Source organism: Podarcis liolepis (assembly GCF_965112155.1).
Source record: "Podarcis liolepis genome assembly, chromosome: 8".
NCBI classification, from domain to species: Eukaryota; Metazoa; Chordata; class Lepidosauria; order Squamata; family Lacertidae; genus Podarcis; species Podarcis liolepis.
This window is the reverse complement of record NC_139560.1, coordinates 33,849,514-33,867,224: the sequence shown is the minus strand read 5'-3', so window position 1 is coordinate 33,867,224 and position 17,711 is coordinate 33,849,514. Positions and strand designations below refer to the sequence as shown.

Genomic DNA, 17,711 nt, shown 5'->3' with positions numbered 1-17,711 from the left:
TGTTATGGAACAGGACCACACATTCAGCAACAGACCAAGCAGCCACAAAGCAAAATGAATGAGAACACAATCTGGAGCAGAGAAGGAAGGCAAGAGAGAAAAACAGATTTCCCCCTGCTTGCTGTTTTTCCCTTGCAACCCTCTTCGGCTGCTTTTCATCCAATGACGCAGCGAACGGGTCTGCAGGAAGGAAGAGAAGATAAAAGTGGCAAGCACAGGGAAAGTGAAGATTCCTTCTCCCACCTGCCACTTTTATGTTGCAAACTGCACTCTCCCTCCGCAGCTATTCAGAAGGGACTTGGGTTCTCAGAGTCTTGACTTTCAATCTCGAGTTAAGTGTCCACTGTTCACCAAGGCTTTCACTTAATTTTTTCATTAGTCTGGTGCTATTTTTGTGTTGTTTATATGGATGAATTTTATTATTAAAATTTGGTATTGTTTTGATACTAAATTTGATAGGAGGCTTGTATGATCCCCTTCAGAAAATCTTCTTTAAGGAGCATACACACAACTGCAACTAAAACTACAGATTATTTGTATTATTTTCTTGCTATACAAAAGTTATTTTAAGGTACATCTTATGTCTTGAATTAATCAGACTCCCATTACTTATTCCATTCTATTAAAATTTTAGTTACATATTGCCTTACTCAAGTTCCATTTTATATTGATTTCATTATCAAAATTCCATTTTACTTTTAAACTGGTAATGTAAGAATTTTAGAAGTTCTGAACAGTTATTAATATATATTAATCTTATGTTGATTATACGTTTGCTACAGATAAATAAACTGCTCTTTTTTCTTTTTACTCACCATGAAGTTGTTACATACAGTAAGTACCACACTTTTAACATTTGGGGGGAGGTGCAGGTACTGCATACCATTGAGTACCCCCAGGGGGAAAAAGCACTGGCTAAATTAAAAACAAAACAAAACACCACTACAGCTTCAGGTAGAGTTCAACTTTTTAACACCACCTGGAATTCCTAGTTAAGCTGAACTTGTATCAAGGGGAAAATTCATACAGCTAATCCCAAAAGGAGCAAGGTAGGGTACAGTATACCACTTTCCTCCTCTAAACATGTCTACGTAACTGACAGTGCCTACATCCATCCACTTTCACTATTCTGATTCGGTGAAGTAAGGCTAGTCAAGGATGGCCAAGACACAATAAACAAATGTATTCAATATGTGCTTGCAAATGTGAAACTGTAAACTTTCCACCTGGATACAGTATATAAATTGAAAGATGTACCAAAGACAACCATTAAATAAAAGACTTACCGGTTCTGATTGCCAAAAGATGTCTGATCTATGGGCAAGATGCTGTCTGGCCATGGGGCAGTCTGATTTGGAGGAGCCTGCTGCTGGGTATACTGGGGTCCTCCCATATTCATCTCTAGTTCAGAAGCCCCTGAAGAAAGGAAATCCATGATCTATCACATCACAATGGAACTGGTAATAACTCTTTTAAGAACAATAGCATTGTAAAGTTCGCTGCGCATACCATCTTTTTCTTACAACACTATTTATGCTTTATACCCTTGAGGGATCTCTTTTTGCCTGTGGACACTGTGCTTGTGGCAGGACTTGATGGAGCCCAACATTGCAGTTCAGATAACAAACAACTCTACAACTCCTAAAGGAAATATAAATCTGTTCCACTGTGTTTACATAAGTATTAAAAAAATCATAGCACAAGGTATTCTCAAGTTCCCAATTCCTAAATGGCATCTAATTACACTTAGCTACTGTGGTCCTTAACGATGTCATCGTGCAAAACCTATTAAAAGCAGAACAGACTACGACCATGCTCCAGCTTACCCATATTCATGACTTGAGATTGAAGCATCTGCCTTGGACCAGGTTGACTGTTAGGTCTCATAGGTAGGCTGGATGTTGGGTTACGTATCATGCCTCCTTGGATTGGCCTGTTCATGGCACTCGTTGTTGGAGCACAGGTCACCCTCACAGCAGCACCTTGGGTTCCCCAATCTCCGGATGGCATGGTAGGCCGAGGAGCATTACTACCCATCATCCCTACTAAAATAAACACAGAAAAGGTTAAATTGAGAGATGTACTAAGTTTTGATTGTTCTTTGGAAACTATTTTAGAAATTAGCATACTAAATCAGATAGCATTTCAAATGCAATGCCTTCCTCCAAACCTCCTCCTCTCCAACACAGTCTTTTGATTATGGAGACTCTGTAGGTTAAACTTTTGACCTGAGCTAAGTCTGATAAGAGTAGACACACCCATTATCTGATTCCACGTAACAGATCCTTGTACTGACACAACTGTAATTTGCATGAACCGTTTATGATGGCAAAAGAATATGCTCTTTAAAAACTATTCCCAATAATCTATAGTTCTTTAATCATAAATCTAATGGCAGACATTATGTTTCAGAGATCTCTATAATAAAAATAAATCTATGAGACATAAAGAACTTTCACATCTTATGGAGAAAAATACTGGACTAATCTCATAGAAGGTAATGGAACTTGTTTCCAAGTAAACAGGATTGCATTTTAAGAAAGCAATCCTATGTACAATTTACATGGAACAAATCCTTCTGAACTCAGTAAGACTTACTTCCAAACAAATATGCACAGGACTGGGTTCTCAATCCCCAACTCTCAATGACTGCAGCAGTCCCAAATTTCATTTACTGATGGGGTGAGCGGTATCAGAGCCAGGTGCAATCACTATTCCTGCTCTTTTCTGTAGAGCTCTATCCATCCAAGGAATGATTTTATACGTTTGGATGATCTTGCTTCCCACAAGAAGTAGAAACCTTTTGCTCTAATCAAGCCAATGACAAAGTTCTCAAGATGGACTGGTGAGAAGGGGCATGGCAAGCTTCTGGCCTCCCAGCAGTATTATCACTGCTGCTTACAGGAAGGGAAAGGGGGTGGGGAGGCGAGTCCTGTGACAATCCAGTGCTCCTGCTGTGGTGCAGTCGCATAACTCCAACCTCCCCTCTCCGGTAAGTGACAAGAATGCCATTGCTGGGAGTCCAGTGATGCCGCTCCCCACTAGTCACTCCTGCAGATTCCAGTCCATGTGAAACATCACACAAAAAGAGAGTATTTAAGTTACCTGGGCTACTATTCCCAAGATTTCCTTGATTTCCCATCATTCCTTGACTGCCCATCATTCCGGGCTGAGGTATGACTGAATATGGACTGTTGTTTCTTATGGGTGGGAAAGCTCCAGCACCTGGTGGATTTTGCAATGCGATGTCAAGTTGTAAATTCTGGTTTGGTAACATCCTTCCCAGCTGAGCTTGCCTTGCATTGGTAAAAGCTAAATAGATGAAAAATAGTTGAGAGTTGTAATTTATTTTATTTATTTATTTTTAAATTGAGATGTTTCGAAACAGTATATACAATATTTCAAAAAGCAACTTGCAGAAACACACACCAATGTAGAAGAGTGAATGGCTTATGAATGGCTCATAATATTTTGTCTTATTTCTGAGAGACTAACACAAGAATGTCATGGTTAGAAATATATATTCCACCCCCCCCACACACACTTTCAAAAAATATATTACTCTTTTTGCATATGTGGATATTTACACAGGGCAATATTCAATTTAAAAAATAAATGAAGAATACTTCCGCTCAACACACTATTTTACTGAAATAGATCAACACCTATATATTGGAAGCATCTGTGGCTAGCTGAAAGGTAAATATTTAAACAAAGTATTTTAAGAAAGATTTCCCTGCAACTTTTTGGGACCTGCTTATTTTTAGAAATTGGTTTTCACGCACAAAACTTTGCCTAACAGGATATTAACCTTGTAATTTACTCACTTCATTTAAAACTAATGCTTTCTTTAAAAAAAAAAAGTAATTCAATTAAATTCATTTAAAGCACATGTCCTCCTATTCCCTATTTTCTAGAGCTGAAAGCACATTCACTTGCTTGGATTCAACTAGGAACAGTGATTTACAGGCAGATGTAGGTTTCTATGCACAGATCTGTTGTAGCAGGTGTATGGGGGGGGAATCCTCCGTGAGTAAACCTGGAGATGCAGATGGGGTTGTGTGGTTCAGAAACAGAAAAACGCACACACATTATGTTGAAACATGAGAACTGTCAGTGATTTGGAAAGCTGGGTGGGCAGTTAAAAGTCCTAATAGCTCAGATTATGAAAAACTTCTGAGAAAAGGTTCTCACAGCAACACTTGCCTGTTAAGTGAAGCAAGAAGAAGCCCAAACTGTTTGGTGCTGACTTCTTCATTCATTTAAGTCAGTTTGGGAGACCTTTGGACTTCTAGTTCTTGCTGAACTACAGCTCCCATTACCCCTGCCCATAGGTCATGCATGTAGGGCTGATGGGAGCTGTAGTTCAGCAACATCTGGAGGACCAGTGGTTCCCCACATGTGACTTAAGTGATAAGTCATACAGATTTTGAGAGGCTTCATTTCAAGTCTGGGGGTGGGGAGTATCTCCTATACGTATCCCATCATACTTTGCTTATAGGAAGGACTCTGAAAAGCTTTTACGTTCCACGATCAAGTGCTCTCTGTGAAAACCATGATCACAGGAATGCACTTCCCTAGTGACCTCATGGTTTTGTGAAGTATGTCTATTTTACTGTAAAACATCAACTCCTTTACATGGTGTAATATTTCATGTCAATAATGTGTGGCAATTCATGCATTAATGATAGAAATAAAGTAAAAAAATTCTCAGCAAGAAGTACATATTTTAAATCGACAGTGACTTAGACTTCCTAAGCAGTGCAATATCATGGTTTCAGGAGATGCTACATCTATTTCAAAATGTTGATCCTATGGATTAGAACAGCAGGTGGTGCTGTTTGATTACTGCAGGGGTTTTTTAAAGGCGCAGACAATCTGAAAGACCCAGAGGCACTGTTGCAAAGCCTACATTTTTCTAATCACAACAATTTCAGTCCAGCAACAACTCAGACTCACTGCTTTGAGAGATCCGCATTTGGGGTTTCTGGGCTCCAACAGGTGTGCCGGGGCTGTTTTCACCTGTGATCTGCATGAGGTCATTGATGATGGCTTGTTTGTCAACTGATCCTGCTGAAGTACCTGGTCGGGTATCTGGGAAAAGCTGCGACAACTGGCTATTCTGCAGATCATCTAGAATCTCCTCCAAATTATCTAGCTCGCTGGCAGGCTTTGATGAAACAGAAACAAGAAAACATTCATTTTTCATAGTTTGGACAAGCTCTCTGGCAGTCAAAGTACAAGATAAGAATACGAGCGCTTGTATCTTCTATCAACTGGGTTGTCTGATATTTACTCCTACAAAGAAAAGTCTAGTGTGGTCTAGTCTGACATATAGAAAAGGCTGACTGTGTGTCTGCACCCAAAGGCCTCAAGCTTCCCCACCACTGTGCTTTCTGTTAGCACAAAGCAGACCAATTAAAGTTCTCTCCTTAAAGCAAATTGCTAATATTCTTTCCCCAGAGCCCAACCATGAATTGGCAAAGAGATATCTCCAAGGGCTGTAGCTTTCCATGAACGAAACAAAGAATCTTTGTTCAGCAAAAATCAGCATTCTGCCACTATTGTAATTCTGCTCGTTTATGACAGGGCTAAAAACCGTTCTATAGAACAGTTACTTCCACATGGCTAAAAATGCTTTACATCTTGCATAGGCTTTTCATTGGTGGCAGAAAAGTACAGCATAGTTTAAAAACATACACAGGTTATCTCCATGTAGTGAGAAATTGCCTACACAGCCGGAATCTTAGTTTGACGGAATGTAAAATTTCCCAATTTACAGGAAATTACTGGTTTGAGAATCAGGGAAATTTACCAACGTACATGCCGCAGGATGCAAAAAATCTTATGGGGTGAGGAAAGTTTAATTGACTCAAAAATTCTTTAAAAAATTAATGCTGAGCAGGTGAACAAACAACTTAAAAAAGCTTATAATGAATGCAAATATTTTTGTACATGGAACAGCCATAAAATCCTCTCTACAGAATGAACAGGCAACAATCCAACAAACTGGCAACATGTTAACTACTCCAGCTTATTCTATAATCTTCCATACTGCGTCTGGATAGTTGTGGGAATTTATCTTAAAATGGTACATGGAGCACTGCCTTGCAAAATGAAGAGTGTATCCCCACCCTCCACAAATACAATTTCAGTCTTTGCAGCACTGATAAATCTTTCTATGAAACATGACAACTATGGAACACACACACAACATTCAAAAATGAATGCCGCGCCTAACTTTGTTAGTAACTGAGACTCATTTACTATAATAGAACGTTAGACAAAAAATGTTAAAGCCCAAGTGTTGAATTAATTGTAAGCTAACTGACAAAGAAATGCAAAGTGTTAAAGATTGCTAAAATTTCCTTTTTTCAATCAAGATACTTATAACTGCAGAGGTCAGAACTTAATACATCATTAATTATATTTAATGAGTGCTCAGTTTGATAGTACTATGTATTTTATATGAACTTTTCTTGTTCAGTTCCTTATCATTTGTAATTTTACCATTTATTTTGTATATTTTATGTTGTGAACGACCCTGATGAAGGGCGGTATACAAAATTAACAAAACATGTATCTATGTTTTAAAAGGTTTGTGCAAGTATTTACTTGAAAATAAGTATTTCAATATACAACAGGCATATACAGAAGCAACTTGAACTATTTTGGACAACTATCTGTCTATCTGTAAATATATGCATATTTCTCTTAACTAATGTGCATCACTTTGCACTTGCAGGCACTGAATCCTACCTACCATTCTTTGCCCTAGTGACTCAGACTCTGGAATGACTGGGTGAAATTCAACATCATGCTATAGTGAACATCCATCCCATCAGCGCAAGCATTGTGGCTTGCCAGACAGAACAATCTTTCCTTTCTTCTCCCGCACACTGTTCTGGGGGGCTCTCCCAAATGTGCAGGGCTTGTCCTTATGGGACTGGGTACATGAATCATGCTCATTCTAGACAACCCACTGACAGCTAGGGATTTTACCACCCTGAATAATATTGAGGAGTACTAGATGAAACACTCTGTCTGGAAGTGCTACCAAAATACAGCAGTCCTGTGTTGTCCCCTACCACTTCTACAGTATACGGGCAAACTCGTGTTTCTCAGCATTTCACCACCACCACTCCAAGTAGCAGATAATGATGGGGAACAAAGGCAATTAACCACATGCTACATACAGTCTGGTTAAATGTTATGTGAAGGATTAGATCCAGGGCAGCCATTTTCAGGCCCCGTTACTTTGGGATCCCTTCCCCCAGTTACTTTTTTACTGAAGGCTGAGGGAGGCATGATTTGGCTAAAATTAGGCAATTTAAGGTCTGGGGCTATTAGATTTCACTAAGGCCCCTAATCTTTCCTCCCATAATTTGAGCATCAGCTCCAGGACATTCAAGGTAGGATTTAGAGCTGAACCCTGGGCTAAAACTGTCCTGTATAAATGAGAAGCTGCCTGATCTTTCAGTGAGTACAAACCATCTAGACTACCACCTCCATCTCCTTATTCTGTAATTGTATTTAGGGGGACAGCACAGTGGTCACCATTCTAAGAGACATCTGCTGGCGCAGGACTTGTAGGTAGGGGGACATATTTAATAAAAAAAAAAAATTTAAACTATAAAACATGCCAGAAGCATTCAACACTTAATTTGCCCCAGCACTCTAGCTGCTTCTCTGCAGCTTTCCATCTAGCAAACTAAAATGTGAATGCTTCCAAAGCCACCATTTCAATATAAGACCATTCCTATACATAGTTGAATGTGTGGTTCAAATTTGGCAGGGACTTCATGTGTTCTGTGCTTTTCAAGGGTGAATGTGAGTTAGGGTTCAACGTCCATATTTAAACTGAGGGGGGAAATGACATCAGCACCAGTAAACTGGGTATACCCTTCTGCTCCTTCCAGCTGCTTTTGCCTATTCTGTGCAGCATAAATTGAATTCCCCAACTAATATCCTTGCCACCTGCCTTTTGTCCTTCCATAGCTTGGGTGAGGGAAGGAGGAAAAAGCTCGATTTATAGAGTCATGTTTATCCAAAAGTTTTTCTCATGATTTCTTTGGAACTATCATTTGTATTTAAAGCTTTGTTATTTTTAGAAGATATTTAAGCATGAAAATCTACTACAGTCTCTGCTAATAACTTTGGAAGAAAAGGGAAACATATTGACAAAGTTGGGGGACAGTAATTTTTACCAAAGTTAGAGGACTGCTGTGTAAACACGACACAAATTTATAATTTGACACCAGAACAGGTCTGAGCTACAGGGGCCAGAAATGCTTAGATAACATGACCATTATTACCTCCTATATAAAAACTGGTGGTGTACATATAATAAACAAGTACTTTTAGAATGTATGTTTGACCAAAATCTAGTAGCTAGCTATAATAAAACTCAGAAACATAAAAAGGGATGGAGTTGTTTAGAAATGAGTTTGATTGAAAAAAATTCTGAAATACTCAAATCTGTATGCTGGGAAGATGACTATTTAAATAAGCTACCTGGAATAATGCTATTTTTGGTGTTATAACATGCTTCAAAGTATATCCTGTTCAGAAAAAGTTACACTAGGAAGGAAAATGTTATTCTTTTTTCCATCAAATTCCTCCTCATAAAATATTTACTCTACTATGACCATGCCATATTTACAATAAAAACCATACATACAAATTAGCCATTATTTTAAACAGATATCACTTCAAAAATAAAACATAAACAATTCTATCCAGTAGGTATTGCAAAAACATTACCACTTTTGTTCTAGAAAGGAGAAAAGGATGAGAAGAAGACTCAAGAGGACAGCGGAACAATTTATAATATTCTCTGTTCTTTCATTACAACAAATGGGTTAAGCTTTGATCTATATTTAGATTATACTTCCTGTAAGTTTATCCTGCCCCAGCTATGATTCTTTCACTTTCTCACTCTAGAGTGAGTTTTTGCTGTGTGCTTTTTTTTTCCTTTTCTTTTTTTGGGGCACAGAAGTATCTATGTCATTTTAGGACACTTTTGTGCAGTTTGCACAACGAACCATTTCGTCCTTCCTCTGTGAAATGCTTTTTTCAAACAGCTCAGTGTACTAGCTTTGCATCTCACTACCTCTGAAGTTCCCTTTTGGCACCCTCCTCACAGAAAGCCGATGTCAGGCACTGAATGTCGCAGGCTTTCTCTAAAAATTGTTGCTTCTTCACGCCTACATTTCCTCCCCAACACCCAGTTGATGTTCTACCAAGAACCACACTGCTACTAACTGGCAAGGTCTAGACTGGACCTTTCAGCCAGCCAGGTCTTGGCAATACAAGCAAGGCAACTGCCTCCAATCACAAACATAATCAACCACCCTAGCCAAAACAAAACAAAAAACAACCCTGTATAAAGGGAATGAAGCAAATGAGTAAGGATCATTTCCACGACAAATTTCCTGAATGAACAACAAAAAAAAGGAGTCTCTTACCTGTTCATTCGGCTCAAAGCGCATCTCTTCTTTTTCTGTCTTTATAGTTACTGGCTTTGTGCTACTGGAAGGGTCTGTCTTACTGTCCGACCGTTCCAGCTTGGGGGTAATGTCCGGTAAACCAATATCTTTAGTATCATCTTTATCTAGCAAGTAGCGAAGTAGTGCATTTTCTTTCTTCTTGGGACTCACCGGTTCCTGTTTTGTAGTCACCTCTGAACCAGGAGCTGTGCTACTGGTCTCCTGGCTCGGTTCTTTCCCTGTGGCCTCTGCTGTGAGCTTGGCTAAGTCTACAGGAGAACTACTGTCCTGCAAGAGCCTGTGCAAAATTTTATGCTTCTCCTTGAGCGAGGTTCCATGCGTTGAACCAGAACCAGATAAACCTCCCGCGGAGTCCTTGTTAGCATCTCCCATAGCGTTAGACAAAGGTGAAGGCTCCATCTGATCAGATTTGGTGGTCAGCAGCTGTAAGAGCTTTGTCTGGCTTTTGCCATCATGAAGTCTGTTCTGTCCATCAGGCCTCTCACCAACAACCTGGGGCATGCCATCATTACTTTCTTTCAGTTCTCCTGAATGGCAGACACTCTCGGCTTGTCCAGCTGTACCTTCCGATTGCTCCCCATGAAGTCCAAAGCCATCTTTAGAGTCCAGGCTTCCCATTTTGCTTAGCTGAGGAGGATTCATACTTACAGGGGAATTTTGCAAATTACCCATTTTTACGTCAGGTGAAGCCAAGGATGACCCCAGAGAGACTCCATGCCCCTCGCTGAGAGCCTGAAGTGCATTGAGGGAACTGTTGGTATAACTATGGCTATTTCCTGTGCTGCTGCAAACCCCAACAGGTGAATGCAAGCTTCCTGCAGGGGAAAACTGACTGGGTGGGATCCGAGGACTGCCTGCCACTCCCGGACTCATACGGTGCCGTGGGGATAGCATAGAGTTTGGCTGACCTGGTGTCATGCCAGGGCTGTTTTGAGAGGGACTATTCATTTTTAGTGCATAGTTACTACCCTGAGGAGTGGATGCTTGTATACTTGACACATGGTTCATCCCGCCTGAACCACCAAACCTGCTTGCTGGCATGCCCATTTGTTCCTTCGGGCCATTTATGGCAAAATTCATATTGCTACTGATGGTCATATCCTGACCTGGATTCCCACTGCACATGGCCTGATGGGCAGGACTGCTGGAGCTAATTGGGTTCAATGGCTTTCCCATTGCTTGTCCAGTTAAATCCTGGTTCATTCCACAAACATTCTGTTCCCTGAAACAGTAAAAAAGAACAAAAACATTATTAAAATTTACATTTTAAATATGATTCATAAAAGACAAAACTGATAAAATAAAGATTTGACAATCCCAAACGCAAAGATGGACATAGCATTTGTTTTATCTTGATGTATTCCTAAGCCTGGGGCCTCTACTAACATTTCTTTATCTTGTTCATAATGAAAGAAAGAGAAAAGAAACAAACAGAAGCAATTACCTTTTTGACAAAGATCATTGCTTTTTCTATTTTACAGATGAACAAAGACAATTTGCTGGAGGTTGCTGGTATCCATTGCTGAGATCCACTGCATGAGGGAGCCAGACCCTAAGGCCCTGAGGTAATGTGGAGACCTATAGTGGATGCAGCTAGACACTCAGCAGCCACACACCTGCACAGGACTGAGTTATAAGCCCCTCCAGTTAAGAATGCTGGTCCCCTCCTCCATGCAACAACACTCAACAGGAGATAGTGGTAACTGTCATGACCTGAGCCTTTTTCAGAGGACCTAACCAACTGGAAGTGCTTCTGCAGGAAGAATCCTTGGTGCCAGCATCCCTCTGGTCAAGGACATCATGTCCCTTGAGAACTCCACCTCAAAACTCCTACAGCAACCAAAGCCTTCTCTGCTCTTCAGAGAAATCAACTGCTAAAGCAGCCTGGGCCCCTTTAAATGAAGTTTCTTCTCAGCAACAGAGAAATAGCTGCAGCTCCTATTTAAGGCTCAATCTGAAGAGCCCTGCTGCTGAAGCAACATCTGAGCTCTGCTCTCATGAAATGTTGAGGCTAAGCACTGCACAGAGCTATCCAGGCAACCCTTGCTTCACCTAACAACAGAACCATCATCTCAAAGTCACCACTGACTGTGGAAATATATTTATTTTGGCACGGAACCCAAATGAGTTAACAGCTGGAAATGGATCCCATGGCTCTTGGGTTCATTTCTGTCTTAACAGATATCTTAATATCACATGAGAGAGAAAGCTCCAATTAGATATCTACAAGTTTCTCTGATAGCAAATAAAGTTTTCACTATTTTGATTATATAAGAGAGAATCAGACAAATCCACTTCTGAAAAAAGAAAGCAGAAAGAGGATAGGCATTTGTTGACAATCTGAAAGTAAACGAACAGGCCTTTTACAGCCTTGAAACTGCTGCCTCATTTGCCAACAAAAATTACAGTAAAAAGCAAGTTTTAAAAGTCATTTCAAAGTACAGCCAAAAAAAATTACAACACTGCTTTAAGTATGGAAGCCAAAAAAACTACAGTACAGCAAACAAGTTCAGAATGAGATCAGCATAGTTAGAGAAAGATTTTGTGGGTACATGCAAGCTAAAGAATGTGCATGAAGGACAGAGATGGGGGGAAGAGGAGGAGGTTTTTCCAGATGACTAACGTGTGCTCCAACCAAATATTATCCCTTGTAGAATAATCCCACAGGTAAACAGCATGTTATTCCATTTGTATGCAATAAATGACTTGGAGTGAGAAGAGGGGGAGAAAACTGTATTACCAGCCCAAAACTATTTGTTTAAAAACAAAAGGATGCTAAATGTACACTGCAGCATGAACATTGGTAGCACAAATCTTCCAATCCAAATATTCTGTGAAGTAGGGAACTCGGACTATTCTAGTGGCTGCCGGCAGTGGAGAAGAGAGATATAAGGCAATTAGCAGGGAAGCTTTGGGGAAAGATCTCCACCCACTACTTTAGGAAACCACTGGACAAGCAGTGATGGCGGCTGTGTGGAGACTGCAGATTAAATCTCCTCTGTGCAGCAGCATATCTCTAAACAGTTTATAAAAAACAGAGAGACATGTCCCCATATCTTCTACCATTTGGGCTTTTCAGTGCATGCAGGTATAAGAAACTGAGTAAGTGCTATTTGGGGATGCCTTAAATCTCATGCAGGGGAGTCTACCATAGGAACCTGGAGAAAGAAGATTTGCCTTGAGATCCACTGCTTAAAATCTCAGGGTAAGTTTTCTTCCCACTCTTTCCTGGATTGAATTCCCTACATGAGCATCTAAGGAAGCAAAATAGCTTCCTTTCACTGCTTCTCTCATCACTTCCCCATGCTGAGAGCAACAGCATACAGGTGAATCACATTCTACACAGTAGCACTATCTAGGGAAGAATCACATTTTTCAGGAACAAGATATTGCTGTTTGAAAATACATTTCTTGAGAGAAGATATGTGCATGAAATCTCTTTGAAGACTATCCAAGTTTAGTTATTTTTGCAGATTTTCTTTTGCACATAAGGTTTTTGTTCTGTTATAAATTTACACTGAATAACATCTGTAGTCAGTTCCTCTCTTCAGACTTAAAAATGGGAGCTATCAATGTCCCCCCCCCAAAAAAAGTTTCTTAAAAATTACAAGTTTGCTAAATTACTGAAAGAACATTGAAGGAAAAGTGCTTTATGAACTAACTATATTTAATAGAGTTTTGGCACTGGTTTAAACATTCCTTTGCAGGGTTTGCACTGAAAGTTCTACAGCTGAAACATTTAAACTTTGCCCTGCTAGTGGCATGAGAACTAGAAAGAAAAGCTGAGGAGGAAGAGAAACTGTCCAGTCAATTCTTGTTAGCATGAGATGACTAAAATGAAAGGGGAAACTTTGTTTAAAAATGCACAAAACTCCCAAAGGTTCATGTTAATTTACTGTTTCTCAGATTGCATTATAAGCTAGAAAAACTTAACTTTCTTGTAAGTATGTGCCCTGTAGCCTAGCAGTTTTTATTTAGCTTGCTGCCTCATCAGCCACCTTCAAAATATAAAAAGGTCCCCTTAATTCCAACAAAAAGTTCTGAATTGTTTAAACAGCAATGTTCAGAGGGTATAGTCAAAGTCAGTAAAGTCTTTTTTTTTGTACAATGTTCAGCAGCTAACAGATAAACAACAACGAAAGATAATTTTTATTAAAACTTATGCATAGTTCATAATTGAGTCTGACACAAATATGCAATTGCTTCTCATAACCAAGCACTGAACTTTTCATATTTAATGCATAGGAACTGCAGATTCTGGAGAAAAAACTGTCATTTCCCTTTGTCTACATTCTTCATTTTTTTTGTCCCATAATGATCTCTCTTGGAAGAGTGAAGGAGATGTTGAACTGGAACAATGGTGAATATTTACATGCAAGGATGTGTTGTCCAAACAGTTCTCTTAAGTGCTTATAAAGTTTCTTACAAAACAATATCATTAGTGCATACAAGAAAACTGTTCAATTTTCCCAATAGCGAAACCCTTCAAACCCCAGAATGAGCCTGAGTTGAGAATGCAACCGGTCCTGCAAGGATTTCCATGCCTGTACACAAAGTGAGGGGCTCAACATACCAAATGTACTACATGAAGTATTAAGATTTTATCTTATGTGGAACGTTAAAATTAAGTGTGGTCAAAGTAGATGTGGATCTCAAAGTGATAAAACAGCTTTTAAACACCAATCTGTATCTTCAACTGAAGTCCCAAATTCATGTGGTTGGTTGGAAGCACTATTTAAATAATTGGTATTTACTTACAAACAAGTGGACTAGGATGTTTTCTTTACAAAACAGATACCATTACAATCAAAACTATACTTTATTTTACTGTCATGCTACACCCAATATAGCTAAAGGGGGCTACTGCAACAATGCATGATAAATTATGTAGTCTAGTTGCAGCTGTTCTTAGGAAGTGAGGTTGAAGATTTTTCAAGGCAGCAAAAATTGTATAAATTACCTGTGAAGCATATGCAAGGATATTACAAGCTGAGGTTCACCAGTAGTCTGAGAACGGATGAGCTTGCTCTTCGTTTGGGCAGCAACTATGTTGCCGTCAGACAAGGAAAATCGATAAACAGGACTGAAAGCTAGTCCCTGCCTCAGCACTGTAAACAAGGAGAAACAAGAAAAAAGTAGTAAGAAATCCAGGCTGCAGGATAATCCACATGAAAATGTGGACTCTGTTTTCATTGCCTTCTTTAGAAAGCTAGGGAAAAAAATCTGCATTTTCTTTTGCAAAATCAGCAAGGCTGTGTTAAAGGAAAAGCTAATGTTTTGCAGATTAAGACCAAAGTGCAACTGCAGTAAAGTATTAACCGAAAGAGTGAGTTAGAGACGGTGCCAGCATTGCAAAAACAGTGCACTTACCTGCGAATTTTCTCTTCATGGAGAATAATCTAAAATAAGAATGATTTCCACCTGTTCCAACCAGAGGAGACAGTGACTCACAACTGAAATTAACTTGCCAGGGACAAAGCTAGTCGCAGCTAGCTTCCTGACATGTCTCCAGATAATTATTACAAAGCATTCCAGCCCATTCTGCTTTAGACAAACTAGCAAAGTACACTGACAGGGATAAATTTGTTAACCAGGAGCATACTTTAGAACGATACAATATATGGACTAGCATCCCAAGGAATGGAAAATTCTCCCTGAACATATGCCAACTTGAGCCATGACATGACAAGGAAGGGGAGAATAGTTTGTCTACAACTTAATCAGGCCTTCCTGCAATTAGCTGGAGATGGCAGAAAAATGAGCAGTGTGGCAGTGAGGTAACCTGCAGCAAAACCTGGGGCCAGCCTCCTACATCTGTCCCCCAAATGCTCTCAGTAGAAAACACAGCCTATTTAAGTAAAGGGAGGAATATCAACATAATATATATTATATAGTTTATAGTACGTTCTGTGGCTAGGCAAACCTACTTTAATGGAAAATGTTCATTTCACATTCCAACATGAGGAAATAACAGAACATCATGGTTTCTAGAAACATCATTTACAATTGCTAAAATCTGGAACAATGACGTCTTCCTTGCTTTCATTTTGGCAAGCTTATCAAGTAAATTGACAGGAGATTTGGTAGCAAGCTTACTTTGTGCTGAGAGGTTAGTGGTGCCCCTTTCTTGCCCTGTGGGAGATCACAAGTGATCCTCAACAAAATTCAGTTTACTTAAGGTGTGCTCACCTAATGAAACCAATATGCAGATGCATTCTTTGGGTAACGTGTATTTCTGGGGAAAAAATTCTAAGTCTGTGGCATAAATTTAGTGTGAAATGGAATAGGATTGGAATTCCAACTGAAAAAAGGTAGGCCCTAGTCTAGGGGTGAGCAAACGTTTTCAGCAGGGGGCTGGTCCACTGTCCCTCAGACCCTGTGTGGGGCCGGACTATATTTGGGGGGGGGGGGAGAGAACAAATTCCTATGCCCTACAAATAACCCAGAGACACATCTTAAATAAAAGCACACATTCTACTCATGTAAAAACACACTGATTCCCGGACTATCCATGGGCCGTATTTAGAAGGCGATTGGGCCGGATCCGGCCCCCAGGCCTTAGTTTGCCTACCCATGCCCTAGTCCCACAGACTCTGGCCCCATATGCTCTCCTGTAAATTTCTATCATCCAAGTCTTTTGAAGAAGAAAAATTGCCTAGTGCCAAACCTTTTTTACTTTCATGAGTCTACATATAATTTTATTAAATAATTTTACTTAGTTCAACAAAAATGGGATTTTCCTTGCACATACCTCCCCTAAATCTGTCTTTCAGGATTTGAACACTGACACAAGACACTTTTAAGTTGCACCGCCAAAAAATGTGCTTTTCCAGATCTGGAATTTCAATTTTGCCCCATCTTTAAATGAAAACAATGAGTTACCAGCTGGTTTATTTTAATGTTTTCTTCACTGTGAAACCTGATAAACTAGTTTCAATTCTTGATTTTCCTGAACTGGCTCAAAACTCCTTCATACTTGTGTTTATGCCTATCCCATGGAATTATATTTATGCATCTCCCTTAACCATCTCCACATTTTGAACACATAATGCTGAAAAACAAGAGTTAAGGTTTAAAATATTTATCTTTGACAACATCTTTGTGTCAATCATGTAGTAGATCAAGTAACATTCAGACTCTGACAATGCTAGACAAGTTTTTCCCCTCCCCTAGTCTTGCAACACTGGTATGGTAAGATTTCCCCCTGTTCCTGCCTCAAAGTTTTCTATCGTGCTACTACATTTTAAATTATTATTTTGGCACAGGAAAACAGGAAACACAAGTTAAACAGCCAGAAGAGTTTATGTAGAGTAGGAATGCAAAGAAAAACAAAGCCTGTTAACTGTGGCATACTGTAAAGTAAAATTTCACACTGAAGGTATGTCATTGTTTCAGTCTAACCTTTGGGCAGAACTCTCAGCAGCAGCAGTGCTTTTAGTTCAGAGCAGGAAATTCCAACACTCCCTTGTCAACAACTCTGATGTTAAAAACGCTGAAGTTAATCCATTTTTAAAACTGGGTGTGTGTATTCAAATCCACAGCTACAGATTTTATTTAGGTTTTTTTTTTTTAAAAAAAAAGATGTCATGTGACAAATTACTTCCAATTAAAGTTAAAGCTTGCCAAATGAAAAAAAGAGACATATGCTCTGGGCAGCTTAAACCAATACAGTAAAACAAAATAAAGCATTTTGACTTAGTTTTGTGTAACATGGAATAAGCACGACATTTTGCACTGAACTTGGGGTGTACAGAAAAGCACGTTACCTGTCCTATTTATGAATGAAATTAGGTTCTTGTTAAAACCAAGGGGGGAAATACTCAATGTGATTCTCAGGACTTTGCTTGACACTCTTCAGTTAGTCAAATTTCAGAAGGCATCTCAAAGTGTTTTCTGGCACTGACCCAGGGCTAGTGCATGCCAACTTCCCAACATACAAAGCTAGAGTCATAATGACTGTCCTAATGCTTCATCTGTTGGTTCAACAGAATATGGGTATAAACCTGATGGGTTGAGAGTTCACAGCAGTGGAGCTCAAAGCAATTTAATGTGCACACCACATTAAGAGGTAGAGCGATCCATCCTTCTAAAGTGATGACAAAGCTGCAACATGTATGCTAAATTAGCTTCCTAAGAGCATGCAGCCTACTGTAGAGGTTCTAATAAGATGGAAGAAAATAATTAAATTTCCTCCAAACTTTA

The 17,711-nt window shown here is 39.4% G+C and overlaps 1 protein-coding gene across 26 annotated transcripts in view; it reads right to left on the bottom strand.

Moving 5' to 3' along the window:
* Positions 1–17,711, bottom strand: part of NCOA2 (nuclear receptor coactivator 2) — a 138,922-nt gene that overhangs the window by 13,402 nt on the left and 107,809 nt on the right. For 16 of the 26 annotated variants that reach the window (XM_083517199.1, XM_083517204.1, XM_083517193.1 and 13 more), the window contains 6 exons: positions 14,470–14,617; positions 9,468–10,731; positions 4,960–5,170; positions 3,106–3,312; positions 1,827–2,045; positions 1,287–1,416 (listed from right to left, as the gene is read on the bottom strand). In XM_083517199.1, the coding sequence (XP_083373325.1) occupies positions 1,287–1,416; positions 1,827–2,045; positions 3,106–3,312; positions 4,960–5,170; positions 9,468–10,731; positions 14,470–14,617 (2,179 nt within the window). The remainder of the gene's footprint in view (positions 1–1,286; positions 1,417–1,826; positions 2,046–3,105; positions 3,313–4,959; positions 5,171–9,467; positions 10,732–14,469; positions 14,618–17,711) is intronic. The other 10 variants (XM_083517208.1, XM_083517218.1, XM_083517194.1 and 7 more) reach the window with 1 other exon arrangement.